The following is a 22,480-nucleotide window of genomic DNA, read 5'->3' on the forward strand; positions in this document are numbered from 1 at the left end:
CATGACTGCGCAGCAATGTAAATATTTATGAATGTTACTATGGCAACGAAATACAAATGGATTGTTTACAATACTATGTAAGAGAATACTTATAAATGGTTAAACAATAAATTATACCTGTTAAAATGTAGTAAGCCAGTCGTCTTTTGCCAGGATATTAGGCACGTATGTGGATATCCCTTAGTAATCTTCTGATAAAATAAATAAGTTGAAGTAAAGTGAATAACTAAAGAACTCAACTTCAACGAAAAAGGAAATCGAGAAGAGATAAAATAAAAGAATGAAAACAAGTCTCAGGCAATTATTGTTTTTTTTCGGGGCTAATTTTACAGTTAGCTACCAAGGCAGAAAGTGGAGGATTTTCCCCTTCCATCGTATACTCTTTGGGCTTGACTAAATACCCATTTAAATCGGCGTGTTTAAATTCAGCGAAGTACCGTGCTGGCTTTTTAGTGTCTTTACTGAGCAAGATTAATTCAACGTCAATCCAGCGAATGAGTGCTTTCACCTGTATAGTACCTAAAGCACTTTTCGGTAAATTTAAACATTGAATTTCATCTTTAGGCTCCATCAATCGTTCCTCACCATTTCGCGAAATTCTTAAACGAACCATATCTTCATTAGCATGAGACGGATTACCATCAAGGTGTTTATTAGGCGATACAAAAGACGAATCATGCTGCTTTAAACACCAATAAGCAAAATTAGCAGCACGTCGGACCATAATCCCAGCTTCTTTTACAAAAGGAAGAGCTGTAACGACATGACAACAATCATCGTACATTTCCAAACGAACCTTTGTACGCTTACCATTGTATACGTCTGTATTCATTTTGTGAGCGATGTACACTATTTCGTCTCGTAAGCGTTCGCCCGATCCACCCAGAACAAGTGACGGCGGTAAACCACCAAGGTTTTCAGTGAAGATAGGACTGATCAGAGGATGCTTTAAATTTGCATTAGAGGTATAAAACTGTACTTGAAAAGGAAATGTAGTCAAAATGTTAGGGTCTAAACGAGAGTCCACATTGTCAAAATCAATACGTGCATGTTCTTTATCCATCTCTTGCAACACGGGGATCAAATTTTTGATGGTCTGAATTTTTTTACGTATGCTGTTTTCAATAAAGTTAGTCAATTCTTGTTTCTTGGAATAATTTAGTAATTCCTTTTCGGATATCGTTGAGAAAGAATCTAAGTTAGTAATGGGCCAATATCTGCTGGCTCGGTGATGAAATCCTTCGCTTGGAATATAGTCAGCAGCATCATCTGCAACTACAGAAGGAAGACTATGAGTCAAATCAACCCAAGGGGAATCATAAACTACTCCAGCAGGTAAGGGTAATTTTGAATCTCTAATCAAAACTAGTGATGCAACGATTAAACCAGCACCTGAGCTATCGCCCATAAATATTATATTTTCTGGCTTGGTGCTTTTAAGTAGATACAAATAAGATGAAAGTACATCATGCAAAGAGCAAGGAAAGGGAAATTGCGGTGCTAACCGCAGATCTGGAGCAAAGGTTCTAGCACCCAGAGCTGCAGTATGACGCTGAATATGATAAGCATTAGTACGAACAGTACTTAAATAATGAGCACCTCCATGAACATAAAAAATAACTTTATCACATTTGAGATTGTGCCTTATATGATGTCGCCTTTCAATCCACCAGGATTTTAAAGGTGACTTTCGATAAAGCCACCAGTTTGAGCCCCCAAATTGTTTAATGCCTTCTGGTCCCAAATAGTTTCGAATGTAAGAAGCAGAATCTGATTCTGACTTTGAATCTATAGGTTGTGATGTAAATTTAAACTTAAACTCATCCGTTAAGCTCCTTGAGCAAAAATCTTGAACAACTTCTACTTTATAATCCCTGCTATCAATTAAAAATTTTTTTAAAATCGACACTCCCAAATCAAGCATGAAAGTTCTATTCTTGCGTAACTCATGATGAGCCAGGAAACGGAATGCTTGACTAAACGTTTTAGATATTCCATCATTAATTGATTCGACAGTTAACTGCTCCTTTTTCAGCATTGTCTAAAAAATAACGGTTTTTTAGCAAAAAATCGCATAGATTTATTTTTTAACTCTATTAGAAGGATAATGATACAAAAGTATTAAAAAGAACAAAAAATGCTGCCAAAGAGAAGCATAACATTTAAAAGAGACGTTGTATTTATATTAATTCATAAATGCTGCAACTCTTGGCCTTACTACAGAGTAATGCTCTCGCGATTGTTAGTTTTATACTATGCAAAAAATGCTTCGGCCTTCAGTAAAACTCACTAAATTGTTTTTGACGAGCTTTACAACTAAGATGGGTATGTTTACATTATTTAGCTGTAAGTTAAATTTACTTATTTTTTTTGTTTCCAATAGTTTGACTGGTAAGTATTCATCATATTTTAATATCTATATATGCAGATTATCTATGCCCACCAGAACAAAACGCATTATACGAGGTATAAATTTGAAACACAATAAACTGGCGCTGGACACGAGTAACTTCTTCTAATGCACTTCATAATATTATGAGTATCATCATATGAATAGGAGTTTTTAAGCCTGTTTTATTATCCGTCGTATAAGCAATGTAATGAAGACATAAATGTTTAATAAACAAATTCTGATAACGTATAATTGACTACCTCTAATTCGACTATTGAACAATTAAAACCTGAAGTACAAAATGATTAGTGATAAATCCAGTGCATCGCAACACCACTAAACGTGCTAACGAACAGGAATAGAAGTGTACTTCTTCAGTCTACGATAACGTTTTGTAATTTCCTAATTTGCAAATTAGGATGGGCGAAAGTACAAAGAAAAAGAATACTTAATGCTCTTGCTTTTGTTCGGAATCTTTCTAAATGTCGTATATAAATTCGGAGGAAAAGAACTCTTAGTTCGCTGTTTATTAAATACAATTAAACGAAATTAAAACAAGTCTAAAATTATAGAGCCTAAGCGTGGCTTAATTACAGAAAACTAATTAATTAATGAAAACCCCAATAAGTTGGACAAATTGAAAAAAAAAAAAAAACCACTCGCTGTTGCTTATATATCCAACAATTGAAACCCTGCAACAGGAGATAAAGTAGTTCCTAATTTTGGAGCCACGCGACATTCAAATGGTTCCAATGGGTAACTTTCACCATCTAAAGCAAAATAATGACGCTTTCCCGTATTAACAGGAGTAAATCGAAAAGAACGAACTTTGTAATAGTTTAAATGCTTAGAGTAATAAAAACCTCCATTATCGAGTTGAGTAAACATACTCAATAAAGATTTACGAAATTGTTTAGAATAAACAATTACAACATCGATTAAGCCGTCATCGTTGCTAGCTGCAGGGAACATTTTTGCATCAGGTGCGATATACGGAAGTAACCCAGCACAAAAGATTGAAAGATCATTGATTTCAAAGGTCAATAAATGTGATTCAGGACTCGTCGAAACCGTTTTATCGCTATCGCTTGATTCAGACATCGGTGCTAAGTTTTTACTTTTCTCATACATGTGTTTAATTTCTGTACGATCAGAAGACACAACGTCCATTTCAATGCTACATTTCCAATCCGGTTTTTGAAAAAGACGCAAAAAGAACCCAAGATATGCACGATTTTCACCCATAAATCTCCAATTCTCAGTACCAATATCGCAGTCAGCGATGATACCATAATTGGCTGTCAAAAAAGAGTAAGCCTTCTTTCCTTTTTGTTCAAAGGTCATTAAATCGAAAGAAGTAGGTCTTCCTTTAAGAATTTCCAAAGCGGTTAATGCTGGTTTAAGTTGTCCTGTCGCATTATAACTAAATGCATTACCAGATCCACCAGGTATCATACAAACGGGAAGTTTGAATGCTTCCAAGTAATCGTCTCTCTCACCCAAGCCATTGATCACTTCATGAAACAAGCCATCACCTCCAACAGATAATATACCGTCATAACTTCCGACGTCAAGATTCTTTGCAATACTTTTTGCATGATCCTTCCGTCTAGTCAAAACTACTTCACATATACTGTGAGCACTACTGAAAACTGGTTCCGCTTCACTTTCCCAAATATGTTTGGCTTTTCCCTTCCCTCCATGGGGATTAATAAAAACAATGAATCGTCTTGAACGTTTTATACCTTTCAGGTGGTTAGTTTTTTAAAAAAAATCGTAATAAATAATAATTAATACATATTATATACACATGTAATGAAAACAGAGAACGAACCTTTATATGCAACGTCCAACAAATATTCACAAAACTGATCGGAATTTTCGACGAAATCAACCCAGCATTTTGTTGCAACTTTGCTTGATCTAGATACATAACTTAACGTTACAGAATTAGGGCCAGTTTTATCTACCCAAAGAATGTTTTTAAAAGGAATGTTTAAATCGACATTTTTTGCAGAGACTGTTATTGTTAATAACACGAAAATAATCATATTCGAAAAAGCAACGCGTTTTAATTACCTGGAATAGAACAGATCAAAGTATCGCTAGGGTAAGAGACACAAGATTGATGAATGTGCAAAAGTTTCTGATCTTCAAAAGCTTTGATTGAATTATTGGTAAGACCGAAATCCATGGTTTAAATACACATAAGAGATAAAAGGGTATTAACAGGATATTAAAACGAGGGTGGTAGAGAAATAGGATTCGGTCAAAACCGAATGCTTTTATCTTCGGTTAAGCGAAGTTCCTAAGGTCAATCTGGTGATGAGGCGTTTCCGAGGACGCTAAGGTGATTATAAAAATATAATAATATAAATTATTTATCAATTTTTTTTTAAAAAAATTTACTTGCTTTTAGAATACCACCATTATATAAATGCTTTTGTAATATGTATCTAGTAATCAATAAGTAGTAAAATTTGTTGATCTATGAACTTATATCTCAGTGTTTAATAAGGCTTGTTTTATGTCTTGTATTTTGACTAGTATATCCTTCTGAAGCTCACAGTTCTTCAATTTGATATAAGAAGGTGCTTTTTCATATCCTGAAGACGATGTAGTGTGTTGGATTTTATCTAGTTTTTTCTGCAAATCATCCAAGTTTTTTCGCAGTTTTTTCCTTTTACTTGGATAAAGCTTTTTTGGAACAAGCAGTATAGTGTCTGATGATATCCGAGATAAAATAAAGGTTTGATTTCTCATCAAATCAATAGTATCTTCTTGGCTTATCTACAAGAATGTTAAAAATTCATAAGCTTATGAAAATGTTTTACATACGCTTTTCAACTTAAGATTAGTTGATTGTTCAATAGCATCGTAAAAGTATTTTAATGGTTCCAAGGACGTTGAGATGTAAACAGTATGCTCCCTTGATGGACTCTTATTTAGAGGAGATTCCAGTTTCCTCAATTGAATCAATACATCATATGCGTTTTGGACAACCACTTCTGCCTGGTTGTCATGAACTAATAGACATTCTTGTTGTGATGTTGGAAAGCTTAAAAATTCACTGTTTTTACGTTCAGGGATTATTTTGCTGTGTAGCATAACCTAGTTTGTTAATACATTTATAACGTCTTTGTCACATACGCCTGAAATACAAGGTACGATAGGGTGAATGAGCTTCAAAAAAATATGCAAGATATCAGAAAAAACTCGATAGACTTCATATGCAGAGGATTTACTATCTTTCACGTCAAACCTAGTTAGCTCTACGTAAACAGACGAAAGATCGTTCAACAGAAAGTTTTTCATGATATCAGCAGCGTTAAAAAATTTTCGCTGCTCAAAAGACTCTTTCACACCCTCAACAGCATGGTGCAGTTTTGAATACGTTGCCATTTTAAGTAATGAAATTCTTTGACGTTGTGAATCAGTTAGCTTTAAAGGATTCTCTTTGTCTTTATACTGATTAAAGTAGCGAGCGAGATTCCATAATTTTGAAACAAAACGATGGGCATCTGAAAATGAGTTCATATCCAAGAGTATTCTTTGTTCATGGTGAAGACATAAAAAAAGCCCATAACGGAAAATATCGATCCCCTGAGCAGGAATACCATTAGGAAAAGCTTTCTCCATTTGTTTTGAGGATTTATGTACTTCAGAAATAGGAAGATTTCCTTCAAGCAATGCTTTTTTCATGTTCTCTAAAGTAACACCATTTATAATGTCCATAGGATCTATAACATTACCTAATGATTTTGACATTTTACGCCCTTCAGAATCTCGAACGAGAGGGTGTAAAATAATCTCTTTAAATGGCAGTTCATTGGAAAAATATTTGCATAACAATGCCATCCTAGCAATCCAAAAAAACAGTATATCTTGCCCACTTTCAATGAATGGGAGAGGCTGAATATCTTTACTTTTAGGCCAACCGAAGGCTGATAAAGGAAGCAATGCTGAAGAAAACCAAGTATCTAAGACATCTGAATCTTGGGAAACGGATTTCCCCACCGACAATTGAAGTGCTTTCTCATAATTCGGAGCAGCAATCCACTTGTCTTCTTCAAGTATTTTCCAAACGGGAATTTGATGTCCCCACCATATTTGGCGAGAAATGCACCAATCGCCCATTTTTTTAAACCATGAATCCCATTCTTTTCTTGCTAAGGAAGGAACGAGTTTGAGTTTGTTGCTTGACTTTAATACTTCTTTCTTCAAAGAGTCCACAGAAAGGTACCATTGGGGAACCATGACTGGCTCTATAACATCCCCTGTACGAGAACATACTGATAATATAAGTGAATGTGGAACCTGCTCAACCAGTCTGTTTCTTTGCTGCAAAAGACGAACAATTTTGGAGCGAGCTTTGAGTCTATTCATTCCATTCACTTCTTTTGAGCAGTTAATTAAATTTCCTGATTTATCCATAATAGACACACAATCAATATTGTGTCGCTTAGCAATTTCATAATCAACAATACTATGCATCGGAGTAATTTTTAAAACGCCAGTTCCAAAATGTCTGTCTACAGCATTGTCACATATTACTGGAATAAGAAGGTCATCTATCAAAGGATGTTTAACAAACCTTCCAACATATTTTTTGTATCTCTCATCGTGCGGAGAGACGGCAATAGCTCGATCTCCAAATATCGTTTCCGGTCTAGTTGTTGAAACATTTAATTGTTCATTATCGGATCCTTCTAGTTGATACGAGATTTCGTAGAGCCATCCAAATTCCACAGGTGTATTATCAACATATTTCGTAACCGGCTTATTAATCTGCTGGCTTTCGACCTCAATGTCGGATACTGCGCTTTCAAGTTTAGGGCACCAATTAACAAATCTATTAGCTCTATAGATTAGCCCGGCATTGAACAGACTTATGAAAGCTTCGTTGACAGCCTCTGATCGGTTTTGATCCATAGTATAAAAAATGTTGTCCCAATCAAAAATTGCTTCGAAAGATTTCTATTATTAGATGAATTTTGTAAGTAGGGTATATACTCACCAGTTGATTGATGATGCTTTTCTGATATTTTACTTGCCAAGAATGTATGCTGCTCAACAGCTCATCCTTTGAAAGCTGATTTCTGTAAACCTGAAACAGATGTAAGAATTGGTATGCATGAAAAATACACATACCCCTTTTTTTTGCAAGTACTTCTCAACAACACTCTGTGTAGCAATGCCAGCATGATCAGTGCCAGGCCGAAAGGAAACCTTGTAGCCATGCATAGCATAGAAACGAGCTAGAGCGTCCTTCAATTGTTAGTTCTTTGTTTTTGCAAATCATATACCTGAATCGTGATGGTCAACGCATGACCGATATGCAATTTTCCAGTAATATTAGGAGGTGGGAGCAAGATGGGAAACATTGGAGCTTCTATGCTTTTAGGCTTGGGATAATGAATGTGTTTACGAATTATGTTCCAACCATCTTGGATCGCTGCCTATTTATTGAGTTATTAATACACGGTAGATAAATGAAATAAAGAAATAATACAATATCAAAGGGAGCTTCAATGTGTATATAGTTACGATTCTTAAAACTTAGTAACCCATGAGCTTTACGCGAAGAAAAAGAGCGTTGAAAATGAAACATAGAACTGTAACATGAAAACGAAGAATTATTTTTTGTAATTCAAGAAACAATATATGAACATAGAAGGGAGTCAGGAATGACCAATGCTGATAATGTTTAGAAGAGGCTAACTTTGCTCCGTTTGAGACGTTAAAGTGAAATACGAGCTCACTGTTCCTACCCATTGATGCTGCCAATTCGTATAATATGCTATATGAACCTACATCTAGTCAATTGCTTTGTGAACAAAGCTTGGTATATTGGCGATAGTAACAAACAAGCTAGTCGAAAATTTTTAACTAGTTTTTAATTCAGATTTCGATAGAGTAATCGCGTTAAATATATTTACCTGTCCAATAAAAAATTTCGATGAAAAAATGTTTTTTTTCTTTTCAATTATCTACAGAAAACTAATTAATTAATGCTTTGCGACTTAGCAAGAAGTTGTAATACGTGTTTAATGTACTGTAGTATCTAGGAAATTGAAAGTTATATGAAACAATAGATATTTATTTTAAAAAAGTTAAAGCGATTGGAAATCAAGATTTGAATGTATGATTAATTTTGTTTAGAAAAAAAAATGGGTTTTCTCTCAATGTCGCAGTGTCATCCTTGTGCAGGGGCCATGCTCTAAACAACGAGTTAGTATGACTCGAACCTTGGTAAATATTGTTACTTACAATCTTCTCTGTATCGTTTCAATTTGACCAAAGTGATCCGAAGATCATCAGAAAATAAAAATTGTATTATTTATAATTAAACTTATATTATAATTTTTTTTATAAATTGGTTTTATTATATAATTAATATTGCTTTAAAGCAAGTTCATTTTGTAAAATATATATAATAAACATTATTGGTATAAAAGCTCTGAGATTTACAGTATGCAGGAAAACAAAGCCGCCAAGAGCTACTTTGACTAAAATCGCGTGAATAATCTCGAAAATCTTTATTAAAAAGATTCTTTTATGCTTAATTAATGAATTTAAAATACAAATGTAAAAGCGTAATTGTAAATTTAAAATTGCTTCATTATCCCTCCGTGAAAAAGAAAAATATCAAATGATGTTTAAATCGTGCAACTTAACAGCCTTAATATAAAGTCGATAGTATTTTTTCTTTGAAGAATAATATTTTTTATATCATTGAACAGTCGTGTGCTTCATGGGATTTGACTAACGTGTATTGCTAACCAAATATTCATATTAATCCAACGATTGTTGATGACCCGAATAATTATCCAATATTAATAAACAATACATGCTTGCATGAATTGCCTATTATATTATTGTTTTAACTGGCCTAACTCTTTGGGCCTCATACAATTTCGCCACCCTCAGGAGAGGAATCCCTGTCCACAACAGGAATTGACTCATTCTTCGTATAGGAGGGTGAATTGCTTCTTTCTCTCCTTCTATGATAAGAATACCTTTCCCGTTCATCGTGTCTATTATAATCTCTTCTGGGTAATTCAGAACGCCTTGAGTAACTTTCATTACTACTCCGTCGTCTTTCTAATTCATCGTAGGAGGAATACGAATCGTAATGTCTTCTTCTATTTTCATTGTAATTGTCCACATGCCTTTTTGAATTTAATGATTTCCTCTCGGAATAACGCGGGTAATCATAATAATCATCGTCAACTGATGATCTCAAATCGTCTCTTTCTTCTAATCGCCCATCATCGTCATTTTTCGAGTGAAATCCTCTTGTTTCTTTTCTTTTCTGAGGTTGAAGAATGGATTCAAAATTTTTTCCTTTTTCAGTAGATTTTTGTAATTGCAATTCTTTAAGTAACTGTTCTCGATATTTTTGTACTAAAATTTCTACATCAGCTTCATCTAAAGATTTAGTTTTCGATTGTGATTGCTCATCTTTTATAATTGCTTTAGGTGGCTTCGGGTTTTCAGTCCCAAAATTTGTATTGGAATCAGATGCCGCTGCATCAGTGCTGTGTTGGGAACTGACCTCCTCCAACAACTGCTCTCTGTACAACAACAACTTCGACTCAATTTGTCGACGGCATTCATGCTCGCTTATTGAAGGATCTTGAACCCGTTTTTCCAGAGCTTTTGCATTTCGATTTGACTGTAGATTTGTATTTTTGTCATATTTTTTTACGTGAGACAGATTCCGCATTACGTATCCATTTGTTCCTGATCCTCTTGGAGTGGGTAATCCAATTCCATTATACGACTTTAATTGTTAGCAAAGGACTCAATTTTGGTGTCTTCTTCATTAAAGAAAGCTTTTTATGCATCTCTTACCATCTTGCTTTATTTCCCGTGAAGTCGTTCGATTTTTGCTTTTGCTCAAAAATTAGAAAAACTGAGTTTATATAGGTTCGTCGAACAGCTAGTCTAACAAAGGAATCGAGCGAACAAATTTTACCGGTAGGACACTGATAAATTCGCGTTACTTTTTACGTGATATGAGCAACTAGCGATTTACTAATTGAAACAGATAAAATTTTATCCCTATTCGTTGACCGGTATTGAAAAATAATTGATATCTCTCACCTTTCACGAATAGCTAATTTTCAGATTTACTAGTTTTTGAGTTGTCATCGCTTGACTTCTGACATTATGAATGTATATGTACAACGAGATGACGGTAAGTTACTTTAAACAAAATTTACCACTCCTTTAAATTGTATTTGCAAGTTGATATTATCAGCTCGTTATTTAAAGTTTCGATTTGTTATGCTTGTTTCGATGCAAAAATTTTGGGATGGCATATAAATATTTAATACTTGTTCTAACATTGGCATGGTACAGTTGGTTTAGGTCAAATACATCGATTTCGAATTTTTGTGCAGAGTGGGGGCAATTTGCATTCGGCAACGTCTTCTACAACTGTGCCCCCCACTGTGAACCTCAATTCAGTGACTAAGAAAGAGAGTGGTAGCATCGAGGATAGAGCAGGTTCAGGTGGGATGACAATCTCTAGTGGGGAGAATATCAGCAAGCAAATCTCAGAGAATAATAGTAGCACGAATCCGAAGCATGCAAATTCAGAATCCTCACCTCTTCTTTCCAGCGATTTTTCATCTTCTTCAAAAGATTATCATAAAGTTGGTGCGTTTACAGATAATACCAATGCAATCAACATACCTGAACAAACAAGAGGTGTCTCTCATACCTCTTCTTCTCCTTCTGTAGGTACTTCATTCTCTTCTATTAATCTTCGTGAAGTAAAAAATCCCTTGGCAGGAAGCGACTCTACAGCTCCCTTCATAAATTCGACTAACTCGGTACTTTGGATTCGTGTCAGGAATAGAGAAGCACGTTTCCGCCAGGCAGCCTATCTTCAAGGTCCATTTACATTATGCGTTAGCGTTTGGAATGACCAATTTTTTGATGAAAAAAATTCTTTATTAAACTTTGATCCTCAGGTACAGCCCTCTACTAGTTTTTGGGTCTGTGTACCTTATTCATGTTTTTCCAATCAGCAGCCTATTTACATTGAAATTGCAAGTCAGGCGATTTTTAAAGATAGATCTATTAACTTTGAGCTTGCTATATCGCAATCTCAACATTCCATTCGAGCCATGTCAGCTGCTGATATCGATACTCTTCATGCATTCCCTGCTCTACACGTTGAACATCAAACTCCGGAAAATTTATGGCGTCTTCCGTATTCTTCATTTCATTCAAAGAATTCACATTTGGTGGTGCTAACTCATGGAATGCATTCTAATGTTGGTGCTGATATGGAGTATTTAAAAGAAAAACTAATAGAATCATCAAAATCTGTTAAGGAACTAGTAGTTGTTCGAGGATTTACCGGTAACTACTGTCAGACTGAGAAAGGGGTTCGCTGGCTGGGTAAACGACTTGGTGAATGGCTGTTGGATATTACGGGCTGGGGAAGTGCATCTTTTCCTCGATATTCCCATATATCAGTTGTCGCCCACTCACTTGGTGGATTGGTTCAAACATATGCTGTTGGTTATGTACATGCAAAAACGCACGGTGCCTTTTTTCAGGCTATTCACCCTGTGTTTTTTGTAACTTTGGCAACTCCTTGGCTCGGTGTTGCTGGTGAACATCCTTCTTATATTGGTAAGGCTTTGTCCTATGGTATCATTGGTAAGACAGGACAAGACTTATCTTTAACTCCACTGAATCACTCCATTGAATCAAGACCTTTCCTTGTTTTGATGTCTGATCCTTCCACGCCTTTCTTTCAAGCTGTTTCGTTTTTTGAAAAAAGAATATTATTTGCAAATACTACCAATGACTATATCGTCCCTTTTGGAACTAGCGCAATGGAAGTTAGTTCTTTGGGTAAGGTAGAGGAAGCTGAGGGTTCAGATAAGGTTATGCCTACGCATATGGAAAATGGCATTTCACCAACACTAAAAGAAAATGAGCAAACAGTTCAAAGTGTCGGAGATAATGCAAAGAAAATCCATGCTTCTTCAGAAGAATCTGGATCTTCATTTTCTAAAGCTCTTAAATCCTTTGTAGGATTGTTCAGTTATTCGGCATCCAAAACTACAGATACTGAAATTCCATTAGTAAAAAATGAGGATGAAAATGCTAGGAAGCCTACTGAACCCAATTGTCTTGGCTCAGATGAATTAGATGTCTCAAATTCTTCAAACCAATTTTTTTGCTCAGCCCCTAAATTAGATCCAACTTCCACGTTTTCAGGAGTTGCACAACGAGTTGTCAACACTTTTACAAATTTGTTTATCCCAGCTGTTCCGACAGATTCTTACTTTTTTAAATATCATCTGCATAAAGTTGTTGTATCTGATAATGTCCATGATCCAGCTGCCTCTTTTTCTACTTTTGATGGAATTACTGAGCTAAACAACATGAATAATGGTTTTTTGTCTAACGAAATTACTATTGCCAAAAACTGGCATAGGCTTGCGTGGAGAAAGGTTGCTGTTAGACTCGATGGTGATGCGCACAATACCATGATTGTTCGTAGGCGGTTTCCGAATGCTTACGGTTGGACAGTGATTAAGCATCTAACTGAAATTTTGTTCGAGCAAAACACTTCAACAGCATATATGAACCCCATTTCTTTCGATGAAACAACAACCGCTGCCTGGCTTTCAGAAATTTATGAAGATAACTCAATATCAGTTTAAATACTCATACGTGTTAAGACATTCGTTTAAATTTAATGATACTGCATTTTTTTAGAGCATAATAATTTATAAGGTTAAAAGTAATTTATTTCTAACTGCGTATATAACGACTACAAAAATCGATAACCATTTCAAAGCATTTGAGGTAAACAAAAAGATTAAAGATAGTGTATTAAATCAAACGATTGAAGGGAATGCGAAAATCCGCATACCAATGTTGAAAGACAATATAACGTAAATTACTTGTGAGCCAAAGCAACACTGACACTTTGATTATCATCGTGGGAAATACTGACGGAAACACTCTTCACACCGGCGGTCGTTGCAGCCTTCGCAGCCTCTCCGTGCAAAACTACTTCAGGAGCACCAGACTCTGAAGAAATAATTTCGATATCCTTCAATGGAGCTGCAGCGCCTTTACCGGAAATACCCAAAGACTTAAAGACAGCCTCTTTGGCTGACCAACGTCCGGCAAAGCTAGCTTGGGGATTAGGAGCTGCAAAACAGTACTTTCGCTCGGTATCAGTAAAATTCCTTTCTATAAAGGTCTCATTATCAATGCTAATCGCTGATACAAGTTCAACATCCACGCCAACATTTTCATTGGAGTTGGTCAATGAGGTTGTTAGGCTTTGTAGAGTACGTGTAGTTTCGTTGGTTTTAGAAATGTCGGATTCAGCAGGCAGTGTGGCAGGGAAAGTCCAAGTGCCAGCTTTGCTCTTCGAAGCGCGTGCCAAAGGATTGAGATAAACGGCTTTCTCTTGTTCTTTGGTGTAAGGAGGAGAATCCTTGGCGCGGACCAAATTGTTGTAAACCAGCGCATCGTGGGTGTAACGATAAGATGCCTTATAACGAGCAGCAGTTTTAGCTTTGTAAGCATTATAAGTAGCCTCATCAATCACACCGTAAATGTAATCAGGATGGATAACTATAACTTGTCCACCAACTTGTCCAAAACCAAATGCAGTAACAGATGCTGCCTTTATGCCATCAGTTTGTATACCTTCACTAGGGAACATAACCCGGTCGAATCGTGCTAGATACTCATCAATGTTATCGGCGTTACGATTACCCGGAACAAACCCAGAGCGAAGAATTTGGAGAGCTCCGTTGAGCATCCAAGCTCCAGCACCACCCTTGCTATGTCCAGTGAGATATTTCTGGAAAACACCGTACACAGCGTTACCCTTAGAGCGTCCGAGATGTGTTAACTGACTGTCAATGACATCGCATTCATTCTTCTCATTGGCTTTGGTAGAGGTACCATGGAATGATGCAACGCCCAAATCGTCAATAGTAAGACCCCAAACAGCTAATGCACCACGGATAGGAGCAATAGTAGGATCACGTTTCCAAAATTCATTTCCAAAAGTATTGAGCGCCTCCTTTTCTTGTCGAACAACCTCCTCCTTAATAACGTTGATACGCTCTATACGGTAAGCCTCTAAATCCAAGTCAGGATTTTGAACCTTCATCGCATCAAGTTCTTCTTCTAAATAAAGATACTCGCGTTCGGCCCATTCACCAATTTGAGAACGGCGGCGTTGGAGTTGACGAGAACGGAATTTAAGGTCAACTATGGGAAGGGGTGTCTTAGTCGCGATTTCACGAGCACCAGTCAAAATACCTTGCCCAGGGGCAGGAACCGAACGACCTTGTTTATCCATAGCTGTGGAAACATAACCAACAATACCATGTATAGGGACACCCATCTCAATAGCAAGCTTTGCTTGCATGATAATCTGTACACCAGCACCTTGAGACTCCATAAATCCATCACGAGTAGAAGTAGCAGGACGAGACATTTCTTGAGGAGTACGTCCCCTTTCTGTTTCCTTAGCAGCATTTGATGTAGCACCCATGTTCGCAAACTCGTATGAACCTTCTTCTGAAAAGTCGTCATAACCACCGCTAATACATATCCTGGCCTTACCAGAAGTGATCAAGTCGACAGCTGCATCAACAGATTCGACAGCGGTAGCGCAAGCACCAACAGGAGTCTTAATAGGACCAGAGGCAGAGAGCAAAAGCATGTTAATCCAAGCATTGGCAGTGTTAATGAATGATTCTTGTAAAATATCTTTTTGAACAGGTTTATCAGTCCAGCGGTCCTTGTACATTCCACGAAGAGCAGACATACCACCAATACCAGAACCAACTGTATTACCAAGTTCAGATACGTGAATATACTTATAGCATTCATAAGGATCTGTAATACCTGATGCAACCAGAGCTTCTACAGTAGACACTAAAACGTACAAAGTTGTAGGGTCAACTTGAGAAATAATATCGTCAGGAATGCCATAACGTTTGGGATCCCAACCAAGTGGAATCTGGCCAGCAACAAATCGATCAAAGCGCAAAGCCTTAGGAATTAGCATACTTGTACCGCGCTTGAAGCGTACGGACCATTCGGTAGAATCAGGAATTTCAAAAATTTCAACTTGATCACCATGACGAAGCTTGAACTCATGAGCAGCCTCTTTGGATGCTTCAAAAGGCTCTAAGTCATGATCAATAACAACTTCTTGCAAAAGCTCTTTCTTTTCAGGATTATATCCATGGAAGAGTTCAGCTTCAATAATACGGATACCGCAATGCTCCAGTATATACTTCTCATACTTAGCTTTAACGTCTTTGTCGTCCACAGGTTCACCGGTCTTTGTATCAACCCAACCTGAATAGGGCTTGCCGTCTTTGCCCTTGCCATTGAAGTTTTTAATTAATCCCATAATCCAAGCAATTTCGACACATCCTTCTAGTGAAAACTCACCATAACACTCCATATCCCATCTAGTACGAGAGTTACCCCATGGACCTACTTCGGAAAAACCAGTAACAACAGGAACTTTTTCTAAATCAACCATTCCACGAAGATCAGATAAATGAGAAAGGGCTTCATAAGGTTTCAATTTGGGGAAATTAAATTTAAGATTGGCCCTAGGCTGAATGGCAGTTTTCTGGAAAACTGCTTCAGAGTCAGGTCCGTTGGTAATGCTATGATCAAAGGCAGTCTCTGCGGCAACAGCGCGGCGGATTTCGGCAGTTTCTAACAATTCGGTACGCAAACGAGTGGAAAGGTCCTTGAGATCAGGTAAAAGCTCAAGACCACCGTTAAGGTTGGCATAAATTGGTTCAGATTGACACAAGTCGACGACTTTCTGGGACATCAAACCCAAAATGTTAAAAGCCATCTCACTCTGCGAAAAAGTACGAACACCATATTTTTCGATTCCCTGAGAAACAATATTATTAGGTGCCATTAAGCCTGTACCACGAGTCCAACCAATGACAGCCCCACAAATGGTTAGGTAATTAGCCCATGACTCGGAGTACCAACGGTTAAACAAAGTTTCTAAACCTAACTTAGATTCCGAGTATAAACCATCGTTTCCAAAGGTACCGTGATTGGGAGAAAGAGGCAAAATAACTTGAGCGGGTCGGGTATCCATACCACGAGAGGCCTTTTGACTTTTGACGGCGCCAAGCAGTCTCAAAATGTTTGTCAACATAATACGGTGAGCAAACTCGGAACGAGAATCAATGCCATCAATTTCACGACCATTTTCTGGAATGGCAGCGAAAGGAACAATGTAGTCCAAGTTCCATCCAAGACCCTTCTTTTCGTCATAAATATAATCAATAAGAGCTTCTACGTCTGTCTTAGATCCTTGGTTAAATGGAACCACGATCAGACATGAACCACGGCTTCCATGGCGGGTGTAAAGGGATTGATAAAATTCAGTAACCTTGCGCGAAAACCGGGATGTAGTAACTACAACTTTAGCACCACCAGCAAGGAGACCTTCAACAATCTGAGCACCAATGGAGCCTGCACCTGCACCAGTCACTAGAGCATATTTGTCTTGGTATGTTATACCATTCTTAGCACCCGATTCTAAAACATCTAAATAAGTGCCAGTCAATGACTTGTTGAATTCCCAATTACCATCAACGGACTTCTTCCTAATATGAAGGAAAGGAATGGTTTCTTTAACAGGCGTTTGTTCATCGTTGGAAGAAGGCAATGGAAGGGAAAGGGCATGTAAAACCTGACCGTACAACTGTTTAATCTGCAACTTAGACGAACGAGACATTTTGTTTTGAGACTTAATAATGCGATAAATTCGAGCCAAATCGTTTTGTACCTTAGCTTTGTTTTTGGACTCCGTTGGTAATTTACCACCTTTGGCCATCTCAGTAACGTAATGAGTTAATTTGCGAACACCTGGTCTAGGGATTTCTTCATAATTCAAATTACCACGTTCGTCAATCGTCGTAGAAGGAGCAGTTGGATGATTCACATTTTTGAAAACTGGAGGAGCATCTATCACGGATTTGCAATTATCAATTAGCTGTTGGCCCAAGGTTTTAGCAAGTTGATATGTTTCACCCTTTTCGGCGGGACAATGATCAATATGATATTGCATAAATTCAAGTAAAGTAGGGTTGGATCTATTCATAACAGAAATACAACGAGCGACTATTTCAGTATCAACATGCTTAAGACGACCAAAGATAATGTCAAAAAACATCTTAAGAGCATCTTGACGAGCCCAATTCCAGTCGGAGTCGTAAACGCGAGCTTTTAAAGGCGAAAAAATAGGAGCAATTCCTGATGCATAAAATTCACCATGTTCTTCGTTCCATAAATCTAATTGAGCGCGTAAGGTATCGGAAATAACCTTTTCAGCAACTTGAGCCTTTTGGCCAGCACGAAGGTCTTTATTGAGGTATCGAGCAAATAGTTCTAATTGCTGAGTAACAAGCATGGTATTATTCTTGGTGAGTTTCTTAAAGGTTTCTTCATCGATAACAGCTGCAGAACCGGACGAAGAACCGCCTTCAGCAGTAGGAGAAGATAATGTAACACCATTACGAGCAGCATATTTTTGAGCTACACTATCAAGCCAAGCTTTAGCATCAGCTTCCGAGCCCAAACGTGATGCAGGTTCCATGGTAAGCGCTAACAAAAGCACAGACTCCAAACGACCAGGACCCAAACCATAACGGTTTCCTAAATAACCACGAACAGCAGAATTATTGAAACCACCAGGCATTTTTGAGGAAATCATTCGTGAGATAAGAGAAGACGATTGTTTACCAAGAGATCCGTTAAAGCTTGACTGCATGATAGCTCCAAGCTCATCCAATGGAACCTCCTCTGGCTTCTCGGGAGTGGCACCGAACTCCTTCTGTAAATCACCAAGAATTTCGTTTTGCAAAGTGGACTTACCGCCAACCAAATCTTTGATAGATTTTTGAGGGGAGACTTCCTCGATGCTTTTCTTCAACTTTTGGGCAACAAGAGTATGAAGTACCTCAAGAGCTTTGGGAGGCTCGTCAGGTAAAGCAGCAGCTGGGGCTGATGTTTGTGCTGGGGCAGGGGCTGGCGTGGCAGCGGGAGCGGCAGCAGCAGCAGTTTCAACCTTTGGAGTGGAGCTGGTTGAAGCTGGGGCTTCGGCAGGTTCATCAGCAACCTCGTCCTCAAAGTTGTAATAGATTTCACGAGCATCTTTAGAGTAGCAAAGAACTTCACGATTAATACTTAAAGCGGCATCCATGTTCTCATATTTCAATTTCAAGGTACGCTTAGCCATACCAGCTAAGGTAGGACTAGGTCCAATTTCGACGATACGTTCAGCCGATACTGGAGGAGAAAGAATTACATCTTGCGTCTCAATCCAACGGACAGGAGATGCAAACTGGTATGCAAGCAACTCCAATAATAAAGTATGAGCAAGCTCCTGCTCAACTTCTGGTCTCATTATTCAAATGGTTTAACAAAACTCCAACACCTGCTTTAGTTGTTGGTTCTAGTTAACTTGATCCTTTACTATCGCGTGGGAACACTCAGGTTAAACCTATCAGCTTTGAAGCATGTAACGAATATTTAACGCATCGTTATCAAATATAGCGAATTAGCAACTGCTTGTGGCATAATTAACATTTTATCACTCTCTACTACACAGTATAGTAAGCTTGTAAAATACTTTTGAGTAATTATCAGTTATAGAAAGATTTTAGAGAGAGATTTTGTTAAATATAAGATCATCTCTTTTTCAATTTAGTAAATTTAGCAATAAACAAGAAGCATCTTACCTTGTTGGAATTGAGCGTTAGGTGCTCAGTTTTATCATTAGTCGAAACAAAGTACACTGTTTACCAATAGTCTATTTAATAATAAGAGTATTATTTTTATCGCGATCTGCGAGAGCTTTTAAACTAAACACGTATTTCGACTATGTGAGATAACTATAAATATAGAATTTACCAGTATACGTAAAACTAAGAAAAACCATATAAAACTATTTGCCAACTTATATCTACCTGCCACCGATTTTATACGCAATTCTTTTCCAGCAAATTACATAACTTTTCAAGTATGAGTGTAAACGTGATCAACTAACATACTATCTAATAGATAGATGACAACGAAAAAAGCATTTTACTACTAAAGTGTACTCTCAATCGTAGAGAACTGTTCAATTGTAAGATGTATCTAATAAATCTTTAGTCGTATACTTTCTTTCAATACTTTGGTTGTATAGCATTAACGGAGGGAAACCATATTGAAATGTTTTAAATTAAGAGATTTTATAGTCAATCCATATAACGATTAGGGGAATTGCTTCGAAGTTTTGGGGATAATAGTTGCATCTATTTGGCGTAACTGTGGAAGACATAATCTAACTTTGTTACGGTAAACAGCAGGATTGGTTTTCTGCAAAGGATTTCCCTCAAAATAAACGGTTTCAAGTTTTTTAAGACCAGAAAGCTCGTCTTCAATTTCTTGAAAAGAAGACAGTTCGTTATTGCTAGCCCATAATTCTACTAGATTTTTTAGTCCCGCTAAGTATGAAAGGTGCTTAATCATGTTGTTGGAAACATCCAAAATTTCAAGGTTTTCGAGGACCTCAATACCAGAGAAACTAGTTAGACCATTATGCGATACATATAATTCTCGAAGACAATGGGATAAGCAGGCCAAGTTTTCAAATTGAGTTATTCGATTTGATTGAATTGATAAAAGAGAAAGTTTCTGTAATTTTTCAAAATTCTCGAATTTGGTTATTTTGTTTTTGCCAACCCAGAGTTTTTCTAAATTAACTAAAGTATCCAAATTCTCAATTACTCTTATTTTGTTCCCCCCCAATTCAAGGTTCGTTAACCTGTCTAAACCTTCTAAATTTTCAATTCTCCTAATTCTGTTTTGGACAAAGAAGAGGTTTTCTAAGCCCTTTAAATGGTTAATGTTTCGAATCGTTTTAATATTGTTGAAAGACAGATCCAAGTAAGTGAGATTTTTGACATTATCCAAGTTTTCAATTCTGACAATTAAGTTGTCATACAAATCCAATTCAGTCAATGTTTCTGGAACTGATTCAATTTTCTTGATTTGATTTTGGCGAAGACATAAACTCTGTAAATTTTTAAATCTTTCAAGTCCAAGAGATGCCATGCTTTGTATACGAGACTGAATAAGCTCTACGCACTATATTAAGTTGGTTAGCTATATTTCAATTTAATGATTTAAAGATATCATTTACATCGACGTCGTCCGGCACATCATCAAGCAGATCTTCATCTGCATCGATTTGCTGGACATCAGGGTCATCAATGATAAGCTGTGTCTCAGGAGCAATTCCATCTTCACTGGAAACGTTACTCATTGTAAAAAAAGGCGATATAATAAAAAGGGCAAACGTGTTACAAACGAAAGTACTATATGCTTTCAAGTAGAGTACCGTGACAACATAACGACGCTTTAGGAAGCAACGATACTCTTGCTATAGCTTTTTACAAATCTGTATAGTTTTTATCGAATCGTTAAAAAACTCACTATAGTGAAACTCATAGCATACCGCAACATAAAATAATCTTATTCAGCGAAAATCATTAAGTTGACTAAATGCTAAACAATCCCAATTGCAGCTTAATTGTTTAACAATCGTTAGTACTCATCACATTAATGGAACAATTATCATATGGTGTGTATAGATTTATTAATGAACGATAACTTACACGGTAATATAACCCCCTCCTCGAATACTGATAAAAACAGATTTGAAAACAAGGTTCATTTCAAGTCATGTTAAGCTAGTCAATCAAATATATGGCAATGTGAAATTGTACATTCTCTGAAAGAAGTTACAAACGATGTATAGTTTACGGAATTGACTTCGACATTCAAATATAAGGGTATAAAATAAATGAATAAATGACAGTTGACCTAGAAGGGAATAGCAAATAACAACGTCTCATTTAATACACCGATGACACATGACTACTAGCAAGCATGAGTTTAGCGAGGGATATGAGCAAAGGAGTTTTCGTTATCTTTTGCTTCCCATATAAGACTATCAACATCAAAGTTTCCATGGAAGACCCAACCATTTTCATCAATGTGATAAAGATTTACTGAGCCACCAGAGTATGCATCTCTGTGAGTGGCAGCAACAATAGAGCGCTGAGCTAAATAAAGAGCTTCTTGTTTAGATAAGTCCCAGCGATATCCAGAGTCCAAAACACCGTACGCAAATGTAGAACCTGAACCAACGGAAAACAAATCACCTTTCAATCGGGTGCCATCACTGTCGATGTAGTAAAGTGCAGTACCACCTTTTCCTGTTCCAGCAAGCATAGTACCCATGCTAAGTCCATAACCCTTGTATGAATAAGTAATGTTTGAAAGAATTTTGCTAGCAGCAGAAACAGAGATTAACTCCTTATTTCTAAGTTGATGTAAACGACATTCCATTCCTAGAACTGTCTCCCAAAACTGACAGTCAGCTGCACCACCAGCAAGAGTACCTAAAAGATATGGGTTTATCTCTATAACTTTTTTAACGGTTTGTGAAGCAATAAGAGGACCGGCAGATGCTCTCGAATCTACACAAACAACGATACCATGTTGGTAACGAAAAGCTAAAGTAGTAGTACCATGATTCATTTTAATAAGACAATGCTTGTTTTTCGTTTCATCTGTTAAGTTTCGTAAATAAAGAGAAGATTGAGGCACTGGTACGACATCAAATCGATTTGTAAATCCTTCTTCTTCTATTATTTTTTTTGGGTCATCATTGTTAGTACTTTGTGTATACTTAGATACGATAGAATTCATGATTAAAGAATAGTATTACGCTCTTAGCACGTTCGTCGCTCAGTCAGCTTACGGCAAACACTCAATATAGCGACTCTCTTAGAAATCGCTATTATAATATTTGGAACACTACCGCGACTACTGTTATGACTAAACGCAAAAGAAGCGAAAAATGTCAAACATTTTTAAAAATAAGTTTTTGTCAAATTTAAATTATTTTTGTTTTCTAGACTTAATAGTAATATTTCAGCTGATTTTGTATATTTATCTAACATTTTAGGAATGCCA

General features: G+C 36.9%; 8 protein-coding genes, 8 long non-coding RNA genes and 1 other non-coding gene across 17 annotated transcripts; 8 read left to right on the plus strand and 9 right to left on the minus strand.

The window, feature by feature from the left end:
• Window positions 1-89: 89 nt before the first annotated feature.
• On the minus strand, window positions 90-2,221 carry SPOM_SPAC4A8.06C (esterase/lipase). Its single transcript, NM_001019247.3, has one exon. The coding sequence runs from the start codon at window positions 2,036-2,038 to the stop codon at window positions 302-304; it is 1,737 nt and encodes a 578-aa protein (NP_593817.1). The 5' UTR covers window positions 2,039-2,221; the 3' UTR covers window positions 90-301.
• SPOM_SPNCRNA.837 lies at window positions 129-2,027 on the plus strand. The gene has a single exon (NR_151218.1). It is a non-coding gene; the product is annotated as a non-coding RNA (long non-coding RNA).
• Window positions 2,222-2,888: 667 nt separating the features above from the next.
• On the minus strand, window positions 2,889-4,716 carry lcb4 (sphinganine kinase). Its single transcript, NM_001019248.3, has 3 exons — window positions 4,472-4,716; window positions 4,227-4,412; window positions 2,889-4,137 (listed from the first exon to the last, which is right to left on the minus strand). Exons 1-3 carry the CDS (start codon window positions 4,584-4,586, stop codon window positions 3,062-3,064), a joined length of 1,377 nt encoding a protein of 458 aa, NP_593818.1. The 5' UTR covers window positions 4,587-4,716; the 3' UTR covers window positions 2,889-3,061.
• Window positions 4,717-4,742: 26 nt separating this feature from the next.
• vrs2 (valine--tRNA (Val) ligase Vrs2/Vas2) lies at window positions 4,743-8,101 on the minus strand. Its single transcript, NM_001019249.3, has 7 exons — window positions 7,905-8,101; window positions 7,699-7,851; window positions 7,544-7,660; window positions 7,410-7,499; window positions 5,543-7,369; window positions 5,231-5,503; window positions 4,743-5,182 (listed from the first exon to the last, which is right to left on the minus strand). The coding sequence occupies exons 1-7, from the start codon at window positions 8,001-8,003 to the stop codon at window positions 4,889-4,891; spliced, it is 2,853 nt and encodes a 950-aa protein (NP_593819.1). The 5' UTR covers window positions 8,004-8,101; the 3' UTR covers window positions 4,743-4,888.
• On the plus strand, window positions 4,831-7,397 carry SPOM_SPNCRNA.838. The gene has a single exon (NR_151219.1). It is a non-coding gene; the product is annotated as a non-coding RNA (long non-coding RNA).
• SPOM_SPNCRNA.3147 lies at window positions 7,953-8,248 on the plus strand. The gene has a single exon (NR_192514.1). It is a non-coding gene; the product is annotated as a non-coding RNA (long non-coding RNA).
• Window positions 8,249-8,564: 316 nt separating this feature from the next.
• On the minus strand, window positions 8,565-8,708 carry snu6. The gene is made up of 2 exons (NR_197165.1): window positions 8,663-8,708; window positions 8,565-8,612 (listed from the first exon to the last, which is right to left on the minus strand). It is a non-coding gene; the product is annotated as a small nuclear RNA U6 (small nuclear RNA).
• Window positions 8,709-8,765: 57 nt separating this feature from the next.
• cwf21 lies at window positions 8,766-10,539 on the minus strand. Its single transcript, NM_001019250.3, has 2 exons — window positions 10,250-10,539; window positions 8,766-10,178 (listed from the first exon to the last, which is right to left on the minus strand). Exons 1-2 carry the CDS (start codon window positions 10,250-10,252, stop codon window positions 9,300-9,302), a joined length of 882 nt encoding a protein of 293 aa, NP_593820.1. The 5' UTR covers window positions 10,253-10,539; the 3' UTR covers window positions 8,766-9,299.
• Window positions 9,947-13,159, plus strand: rog1 (lipase). Its single transcript, NM_001356069.2, has 3 exons — window positions 9,947-10,375; window positions 10,446-10,595; window positions 10,760-13,159. Exons 2-3 carry the CDS (start codon window positions 10,568-10,570, stop codon window positions 13,087-13,089), a joined length of 2,358 nt encoding a protein of 785 aa, NP_001342847.1. The 5' UTR covers window positions 9,947-10,375; window positions 10,446-10,567; the 3' UTR covers window positions 13,090-13,159.
• Window positions 10,717-12,956, minus strand: SPOM_SPNCRNA.839. Its single transcript, NR_151220.1, has one exon. It is a non-coding gene; the product is annotated as a non-coding RNA (long non-coding RNA).
• fas2 (fatty acid synthase alpha subunit Fas2) lies at window positions 13,155-18,907 on the minus strand. The gene has a single exon (NM_001019252.3). It carries the CDS (start codon window positions 18,855-18,857, stop codon window positions 13,329-13,331), a length of 5,529 nt encoding a protein of 1,842 aa, NP_593823.1. The 5' UTR covers window positions 18,858-18,907; the 3' UTR covers window positions 13,155-13,328.
• Window positions 14,713-14,999, plus strand: SPOM_SPNCRNA.3148. The gene has a single exon (NR_192515.1). It is a non-coding gene; the product is annotated as a non-coding RNA (long non-coding RNA).
• Window positions 18,062-18,306, plus strand: SPOM_SPNCRNA.3149. The gene has a single exon (NR_192516.1). It is a non-coding gene; the product is annotated as a non-coding RNA (long non-coding RNA).
• Window positions 18,908-19,448: 541 nt separating the features above from the next.
• Window positions 19,449-20,830, minus strand: sds22 (serine/threonine protein phosphatase PP1 regulatory subunit Sds22). The gene is made up of 2 exons (NM_001019253.3): window positions 20,640-20,830; window positions 19,449-20,584 (listed from the first exon to the last, which is right to left on the minus strand). Exons 1-2 carry the CDS (start codon window positions 20,760-20,762, stop codon window positions 19,709-19,711), a joined length of 999 nt encoding a protein of 332 aa, NP_593824.1. The 5' UTR covers window positions 20,763-20,830; the 3' UTR covers window positions 19,449-19,708.
• SPOM_SPNCRNA.3150 lies at window positions 19,877-20,087 on the plus strand. The gene has a single exon (NR_192517.1). It is a non-coding gene; the product is annotated as a non-coding RNA (long non-coding RNA).
• On the plus strand, window positions 20,201-22,014 carry SPOM_SPNCRNA.3151. Its single transcript, NR_192518.1, has one exon. It is a non-coding gene; the product is annotated as a non-coding RNA (long non-coding RNA).
• Window positions 21,035-22,238, minus strand: pts1 (20S proteasome complex subunit beta 5). The gene has a single exon (NM_001019254.3). It carries the CDS (start codon window positions 22,211-22,213, stop codon window positions 21,395-21,397), a length of 819 nt encoding a protein of 272 aa, NP_593825.1. The 5' UTR covers window positions 22,214-22,238; the 3' UTR covers window positions 21,035-21,394.
• Between the last annotated feature and the right edge of the window lie 242 nt (window positions 22,239-22,480).

This window comes from Schizosaccharomyces pombe (genome assembly GCF_000002945.2).
Source record: "Schizosaccharomyces pombe strain 972h- genome assembly, chromosome: I".
NCBI lineage: Eukaryota > Fungi > Ascomycota > Schizosaccharomycetes > Schizosaccharomycetales > Schizosaccharomycetaceae > Schizosaccharomyces > Schizosaccharomyces pombe.